Below are 8,909 nucleotides of genomic sequence, written 5' to 3' on the forward strand. Positions count from 1 at the left end.
CGAAACCCAACCACTTCTGCTCTCTCCGCGACGCGTGTAACGTGTGTCGCGCGGCGTCGTACTTTAATGCGGTCGGGTTCTCGGAATGCTGCGTCGCTTGCCACCTGGGACTTAGGCGGGACTTCCGGGCGCGCGTAGGCACAACTTCCGGAAGGAGGCGGAAGAGCCTCTCGGGTCTACGCTCCGGAGTCCCGGGACCAGTTAGGGGCTACCCGGGTCACAGGAAAGGGCCGCTGGGGGAGGGCCGGCTGCACTCGGGGTGTCTGGGCCGAGGGTCTGAGGGATGAGGAGGGGCCATGGCCAGCGACGGGGCCAGGAAGCAGTTCTGGAAGCGCAGCAACAGCAAGCTCCCGGGCAGGTGGGTGTGCCCGGGAGGGCCGGGTCGAGGTCATGGGTCAAAGGTCAGGTGGCCGCGTTGGCCTCCTGGACTGCGGGTGGAGTCGGGGGTCTGGAGCGGGCAACTTGGAGTCTGAGGAGACTGCTGGGTGGTGTGACGGGCGTTGTGGGACTCGGAGGTCGGAGCGTGGGGTTTGGGGGTGACAGTGGCTGCACGTAGGATCGAGGCTTGCAAGGACGAGGAGGAGCTGTTGGCGTGGCGTTTTTCCCGACACTGGCAGACTCCTTTCCGAAAAACTCCTGGGCTCCCTGGGGAGGCTGGAAGGAACTGATTCGGGTCATGCTGTGAAGTTTGGTGGAGTCCGGAAGCTGGCTGGGCTGAGGCCCCGTCTGCTGGGCAGATCAGTTTCTGCAGGGGGTGTGGTGCTTTTGACCCGCTTGATTTGCCTCTGGTCTCTTGTGGGCTGCTGCTCTTAACCTTGAGCGTGGAAGAGGATTAGAGTTTCCCTCTGAGTTTCCATGTTTCTGCTTGCTGGTCTCAAAACCAACTCCTATATTGTGTTAGCAGAAAGTTTTTTTTTTTTTGAGCCTGGAGTGACCTGGGTACACCCTAGATGCTATTACAGCTCCAGAGCTCCAGAGTCTTTGTCTGATTGCTGTGGCGCTGAGCTCTGCCAGGGCCCTAGGGGATGAGACATTACCTGGAGGGTACCTAGGATAAAATCAGCCACTGGTGAAAACAGATCAGAGATGAGCAAACTTCAGGATTTCAGAACACAGTGTGTTCTGTTCCAAAGTTGAAGTCTGGAATGCTGAAAATTATGAATCGTGATATTAAAACAAGTCTGAATCATTCATAAACACAGGAAAATGGTTTGTACTCCTGTTTCATAATAAACACTATCGTTTGAGTGTTTGAATGATAACCTTTGCAATTTACTGCATCCAGTTAGAAAAGTTTACTTTTGGCGGGGTGCGGCGGCTCACGCCTGTAATCCCAGCACTTTGGGAGGCCGAGGTGGGCAGATCACCTAAGGTCAGGAGTTTGAGATCAGCCTAACCAACATGGAGAAACCCGGTCTCTACTAAAAATACAAAATTAGCTGGGCACGGTGGCACATGCCTGTAATCCCAGCTATTCGGGAGGCTGAGGTAGGAGAATCACTTGAACCTCGGAGGTGGAGGTTGCAGTGAGCCGAGATTGTTCCATTGCACCCCATCCTGGGTAACAAGAGTGAAACTCTGTCTCAAAAAAAAAAAAAAGGAAAGTTTACTTTTACGAGTGATCTGGGAGTTAACTGAGTTACCGACTGCTCATGGGTGACTTCGAGAATGAAGGGAGTCATCAAAGGTGGCCAGAGACCCTGTTTGACTGTGCGTGATTCGAGAACAGTAAGAGCTTCCAAAAAACCAGTGTCAGGGTCCAAGATGAGTGAAGATTCTGGAATGGTGGTGAATGGGAGGTCCTGGTAGCAACAGGAACAAATGCTGTGGAACATAGAGTCCAGGGAAGAGGAGCCACAGGACAGTGTAACTTTTATGTGTTACTTTTAGGTCTTAAGGTTTTGGTTCCTCATCAGTCTAAACTCTAATTCTTAATCAACTGAGATGTAAGAATAACAGAGCTGCTGTGTGGAGTTACAGCAGTGACTCAACCTTTGGATTGAAGGCTGTGGCCCTTGGTAATTTGTTCTTATACTGAGTTGAATAGTGTTTGCCCCCTCCCCCACCCCCTGCCACCAAATTTATGTCCATCTGGAACCCGTGCATATGACATTTGGAAACAGGGTTTTTGCACAAGTAATCAAGGTAAAATGAGGTCATACTGGATGCGGGTGGGCCTTAGTTCAACAACTAGTATTTTTCTAACCGGAGGGAAATTTGGGTACAGAGAGACACACTCAGGGAAATGGCCCTGTGGAGACAGAAACAGAGATTGGAGTAGTACATTTACAAGCCGAGGAAAGCCAGGGGTTGCTGGCAGCCCCCAGAAGCCAGGAGAGGCAAGGAAGGATGCTCACCTAGAGACTTCACAAAGAGCACGGCCCTGTTGATGGCTTGATTTTGGGCTTTTGGCCCTTAAAACTGAGAGAGAATAAATGTCTGTTGTTTCAAGCCATTCAGTTCGTGGTAATTTGTTATGACAGCCACAGGAAACTAATACAGTCTCCAGTTTTCTTCTGTATGAACCTAAAATACCAAAGACCAGCTTTCCTTTTCCTCTGACTTTGATGCTGTTCTGTGTCTTAGGCACTTTTGAGAGTAGTAATACCTTTGTGAAGTTGGAGTCTTGGAGAGTTGTTTGAGGCTGTCACTGAAGAGGGCAGAAGAAGGAGAGGTTGGGTGCACCAGGAAGGCCTGCGAAGCCTCTGTGTTTCCCATCCATCTTGTGGCTCAAGCCTCTGGCAGTGCAGCTCTTTCAGGTGGCAGGCTGGAACTCCTCCCTGAAGGAGGAGCCACAAAGTAATACCTGTTTTCCTGTCAGTAGTGGTGATTGGTCACTAGCTGCATATTTATTTAATCCACACCTACGCAAGCACAGTGCTAGTGGAGATCCTAGCCAGGTTCCTGTGGCTTTGGCAGCTGTTTCAATTGTTTCCCATGATGGTTTTCTTTGTTTTTGTGGGTTTTTTTTGAGACGGAGTCTCACTCTGTTGCCCAGGCTGGAGTTTGGTGGCGCAATCTCTGCTCACTGCAACCTCTGCCTCCCAGGTTCAACGAATTTTCCTGCCTCAGCCTCCCAAGTAGCTGGGATTACAGGCGCCCACCACCATGCCTGGCTAATTTTTTTTTCTATTTTTAGTAGAGACGGGGTTTCACCATGTTGGCCAGGCTGGTCTCAAACTCCTGACCTCAGGTGATCTACCCACCTCGGCCTCCCAAAGTGCTGGGATTACAGATGTGAGCCACCGTGGCCAGCCTTGTTTTCCTCTTTTTTTTTTTTTTTTTTTTTTGAGACAAGGGTCTCACTCTGTAGCCCAGGCTGGAGTGCAGTGGCACAATCTCAGCTCACTGCTACCTCCACCTCCTGGGTCCCGGTTCAAGCAATTCTTCTGCCTCAGCCTTCCGAGTAGCTGGGATTATAGGCACTCGCCACCACGCCCAGCTAATTTTTATGTTTTTAGTAGAGACGGGGTTTCACCATGGTCTTGAATTTCTGATCTTGTGATCCACAAGATCACACCCACTTGTGATCCACCCACTTCGGCCTCCCAGAGTGCTGGGATTACAGGCGTGAGCCACCGTGCACAGCCTTGTTTTCCTCTTTTTTTTTTTTGAGTGTAGCCATCAACTCAAGGAAACTCAGGAAGAAGACTACACCTGCTGTACAATACAAGACTAGTAAGGGATCTTGCAGATAGTTCAACTCTTTTTTATTTTTGAGACGAGTCTTGCGCTGTCGCCTGGACTGGAGTGCAGTGGTGAGATCTAGGCTCACTGCAACCACTGCCTCCTGGGTTCAAGTGATTCTCCTGCCTCTGCTGCCCAAGTAACTTGGGTTACAGGTGTCCACTACCACGCCCAGCTAATTTTTTTGTATTTTTAGTAGAGATGCAGTTTCACCATGTTGGCCAGGCTGGTGTCGAACTCTTGATCTCAAGTGGTCGGCCTGTGTCGGCCTCCCAAAGTGCTGGGATTACAGGCGTGATCCACTACTCCCGGCCAGTAGCACAACTCAATAATTCCTTATGGCAATAATGGCTAGTATTCATTAAACACTTAGCATTTGCTAGACACTGTTTTTGGCGCTTTCCATGTTATGTCTGCCAGTGTTTTGCAGGAGACATGCTTGATCCCACACTCCCTGAGGCAGTCTTGGTTTAAATCCCTGGGTTTTTTCCCCTTCAGTGTCATGCTGAGAAGTATAAATGTTTTTGCACGACATCTAAGCCCTTTATGACCTGGCTGCTCTCTTGCTTTGAGCTTTGCTCTCAGCTGTGCTGATGGACTGCTAGGTTCCTTGGCACACCATACTGCTCGATGACCCTGTCCCTTTCATGCTTTTGTATCTGACCAGAATGTTTTTTCGCCTCCCTTTCTCCTGGCTTAGCTTTTTTTTTTTTTCCCCCACTTCTCAATATACACTCTCCAGCATACCTCCTGTTTTTATGCAGCCTGAAGTAAAGTCCCCCTTTTTTGCATCAAACTCAGTGTTGCTGGTACCTCTGGCTTCCTGTCGTCCCTGGTATGTGCTTTTGCTTTCTTACTTGTGAGATCCACAGGTTTGGGAAATGTGTCTTTCTCATTCTTGCAGCGCCAGTACCGATACATGGTGTTTATTCCAACCTATCTTCTCGATTAGCCTGGAGAGTGAGTGGTTTGGCCAGGGTTGTATACTGCAGGAGAGGTGGTCTTGCTAGTAGACCTTCGGTTTATGCACACCCTGGTCCTGAGGTTTCATGTTTGGCTGATGCTTTCCTAGGAACTTTGTTTCTGGAGGAGCCAGGATGCGTCTGTGGTAGGTAGACCTCTGACTAGGAGTCGGGTGGTCCAGATTTTAACTTTCCTTCTCCAGTAGTGGCCTTCACCAAGTTACCTCTGCGCCCATCAGTGTCCGTATCTATAGCACAAAGGGATTGAATTTGGTTTAAGTAGCTGTGGCAAATGGGGAGATTTCTTTGGCTTAGCACAGTTCTTTTTGGTGAGAAAAGGATAGGCTTCTTGGACCAGTTTTGAGAATTTGATGATTTGCTGATCCAGCAAATATGTATTCAATCCATAGTATGGGTTAGGAACAGCCCCAGGTGCTGGAGATAATATTAGTGAACAAAATAGACCCAGATCTCTGCTCTGCATTTGAGGAAAGATTTGCACTAGGTGAGGGAACAGGCCAACTAGGAGGCTGAGGTAGAGCGATCCAGGCAGAGGTGTGAGCAGGTGCAGAGGACCCCCAGAGCGATGCTGGCGTGCTTGAGGAGAGGAGCTGGGGCCAGTGTGGGTCTGGCCGATAGAAGGGGAGAGTCAAGGGGTGCGTCGTGAAGGGTAGGGTCTCGTGACTGCAGTGAAGATATGGACTGTTGTTTGATTCTGGCTGAATGGGGTACCTTTGGAGGGCTTTGAGCAGAGGAGTGGCATGGTCTGCATTAGGTTTAATGGGATATCTTTGGCTGCTGTACCGAAGACAGATTGGAGGCATTGGGAGTCGGGGCAAGGGCAGAAGCAGGGAGACCAGGAGGCCAGGGTGCTGCAGCATCCAGTGGCCACTGGTGGTGGCGGCTTGCACCAGAGTGGAAGCTGTGGTGGTGGCAAGAAATGGTAGGTGATAAGAATCCAAAGGTTTGGCCAGGCACCGTGGCTCACGCCCGTAATCCCAGCACTTTGGGAGGCGGAGGTGGGTGGATCACTTGAGGTCAGGAGTTTGAGACCAGCCTGGCCAATATGGCGAAACCCCATCTCTACTAAAAAATTAGCTGGGCATGGTGGCTGGCGCCTGTAGTCCCAGCCATTTGGGAGGCTGAGGCAGGAGAATCGCTTGAACACAGGAGGCAGAGATTGCAGTGAGCCAAGGTCGCACCACTGCACCGCAGCCTGGGCAACAGAGCGAGACTGTCTCAAAAAAAAAAAAAAAAAAAAAAAAGTAGAATCTGAAGGTTCAGTCTCTGACTGTCTGGGCTGGTTCTTTCCTGGGCCACTGACTCTCTTGGCTCCCGATGGGCTGTTGCAGTTGGAATTCTCGCCACACTTCACTTTACCTGCCAAGACAAAATCACAGCACACTGGGCTTGAGAACACAGGCAGTCTTTCAGTGTGGGTCTGATGTTTGCTATTTTAGCTCAGCTCTGCCTGGCAGGGTGTGCTCTGCTGACAGAGGGTATGCAGGCAGCTGGGGTATGTGGGGTATGACATTTGAAAGTGGCCTGATGGCGGCTGGTCGCTGTGGCTCATGCCTGTCATCCCAGCACTTTGGGAGGCTGAGGCAGGTGGATCACCTGAGGTCAACAGTTCAAGACCAGCTTGACCAACATGGTGAAACCCCATCTCTACTAAAAATACAAAAAATAGCCGGCTATTGTGGCGGGCACCTCTAATCCCAGCTACTCAGGAGGCTGAAGCAGGAGAATCATTTGAACCCGAGAGGCAGAGGTTACAGTGAGCTGAGATTGCGTCATTGCACTCTAGCCTGGGCGACAGGGCAAGACTCTGTTTCAAAAAAAAAAAAAGGTAAGTGGCATGGTGGCAAGAAAGGCCCAAATTGAACATGGCAAGGATGTGGGTGCTGGGATGAAGCTGGAGCAGAAGAGGGTTTTCAGTGTTGTGGCTCTGACAGCCTTCAGCTTACACTGCCAGAGCCACGAGACGCCTGTGAGCAAATGAGACAGTTGGCTGACTGGCCACCGTCCGTCCTCGCCGAAGGAGAGGCATTGTTGGGGATAATGAATTCATTCGGAAAACGTTTACTTGCTCCTCTCCTGTGCCAGCTGCCGTGGTGAGTGCTGAGCCATCCACGTGGCCCTTCGCGGCTGGACGCCTGCCCCGTGAACACGTGCACGCAGACTGTAGTGCCGGGCAGGTGGCAGTCCCGGGATGCTGGCAGAGAGCAGGGCCCTCAGTGGGTGGAATGGTCGTGTCCTCCTGACACAGGTTGGGCTTCTGCCGAGACCTGGCTGCAGAGGTCGGGGGAGAGTCTCTCGGAGCCCCCCTCCGGCGGGGAGCACTTGACTGGGGAGGAGGCGCATGGAGGGTGGTGAGCAGGCTCTCGAGCTGCTGCCAAGGCCATGGTGAAGATCCGGGCTGTGGTCCTAAGAGCCATGAGAGGGTGTTGAAGGGTATTAAACAGGGATGAGTGCGATACTGTGACACTGTTCGTCATCCTTGAAGAGAAGGCGAGAGGAAGCTGGTGGGCTTCTGAGGAGGCCGAGGCCAGTGGCTGTGGGATTGGAGAGGAGCGGGCAGGTTCACGGTGTACATGGTACTCTCAGGATTCACTGTTGGGCAGGGTGCTGGGGGTCGAGGTGATCTCCAGGACGCTGGCCTGAGGGGATGGGAGTGTGGTGGGCAGAATACTGGCCCCCTAAAGGTGTCCTCATCCTCATCCCTGACCCCTGCGAATGTGTTCTGTTACATGGCAGAGGGGAATTCAGGTCACTCATCAGCTGACGTGAAATGGGGGAATTGACCTGTTCCCCGGCGGGCCCAGTGTAACCTCATGAGCTTTTGGAAGTGGTCAGAGACACGGTGTGTGATGAGCTCCATCCACAGTCGCTGGCTTTGCAGATGGGGGAGGCAGCCACCAGGAGCGTGGCGCGGCTTTTAGAAGCTGGGAAAGGCCTTCTACGGATAGCTAAGAGGAGAGCAAGGCCTTGCCCCTGCCCCCGCCAGGAGCTGAATTCTGCCGACAACCGGAGTGAGCAGGAAACGGGTTCTCCCCTCCAGCCTCCCGGAAGGAGCACAGCTGGCTGGCGCCTGGACTTCAGTGTGATGAGACCCATGCCGGATTTCTGACCTTCAGAACTTCGAGATAATGAACGCATGTTTTAAGTTGTGATTTGTTACAGCAGCCGTGAAGAGTGAGGTACTGTGCCGAGCGATGTCCGACAGGCAGTGGTAGGCGGCCCAGCACCTCCCTCAGCAGAGTCCTGCGCTTGGATGTGGGCAGGAGTACCTTGGTCAGCGGCCTGGTGGGGGGGTCCCTGGGTAACCTCCACAAAGTATGTTTAAACCCAGGGGACTGAAGTCAGCTTGGAGGGTTCTTCCTGTGTCCTCTGTCCCGCTCAGGCCTAGGAACCACATAGGGCCCTGCCTCTTTCCTCAGAATGTTGGCTGCTGCCTCTGGCCCCTTGCCTGCTTGTGTTTTTTATAAATCTGTATTGCCTTGCTTGTGTTTTGAAGAGGTTGTTTATTGGGTAAGAACCCTCAGTCCTGTTTTCCATGCTGGGGGAAGCCCCGGAGTTTTTCCCAGCAGTGATCGTGTGTTCCCCGCCAGCTGGGTTTCTCTTCTTGTTTGTGAGTGGAGATGACCTTCCTGTGACGGTGGCCTCGGAAGCGCTGGCGGGTGAGTTTTTGCCTTAGGCGCAGTTCCTTTTCCTTGTTCCTTTCAGTGGTCGCTTTCCGTGTTATTAAATGTCTTACTTTGTCCAGAAACATTTTGAAAAATAAATTGAATGTGAATCCTATTTCCTTTCTCTTACATATTTGTCTGATAGAGTAAATCTGGACTCTGGGTTAATTTTAAATGGAGACAAAAATGATTAAATAATCCCTGACAATTTTGGATTATTTATTTGTTTCTTTTTTTTTTTTTTTTTTTTGAGACGGAGTCTCGCTCTGTCGCCCAGGCTGGAGTGCAGTGGCCGGATCTCAGCTCACTGCAAGCTCCGCCTCCCGGGTTCCCGCCATTCTCCTGCCTCAGCCTCCCGAGTAGCTGGGACTATAGGCGCCCGCCACCTCACCCGACTGTTTTTTTGTATTTTTTAGTAGAGACGGGATTTCACCGTGTTAGCCAGGATGGTCTCGATCTGCTGACCTCGTGATCCGCCCGTCTCGGCCTCCCAAAGTGCTGGGATTACAGGCTTGAGCCACCGCACCCGGCCATTTATTTGTTTCTTAAGTAATGAGAGCAGGAGGAAGTACCC

The 8,909-nt window shown here is 51.6% G+C and overlaps 1 protein-coding gene across 1 annotated transcript in view; it reads left to right on the forward strand.

Annotated features, from left to right (window-relative positions):
• The first annotated feature begins 150 nt into the window (after nucleotides 1–150).
• The window catches only part of TBC1D22A (TBC1 domain family member 22A), a 509,073-nt gene continuing 500,314 nt past the window's right edge, over nucleotides 151–8,909 (forward strand). Inside the window, 1 exon segment of the mRNA XM_031934660.1 lies at nucleotides 151–358. Coding sequence (XP_031790520.1) covers nucleotides 297–358 — 62 coding nt within the window. The 5' untranslated portion in view covers nucleotides 151–296.

Source organism: Piliocolobus tephrosceles, chromosome 19 (genome assembly GCF_002776525.5).
Source record: "Piliocolobus tephrosceles isolate RC106 chromosome 19, ASM277652v3, whole genome shotgun sequence".
NCBI classification, from domain to species: Eukaryota; Metazoa; Chordata; class Mammalia; order Primates; family Cercopithecidae; genus Piliocolobus; species Piliocolobus tephrosceles.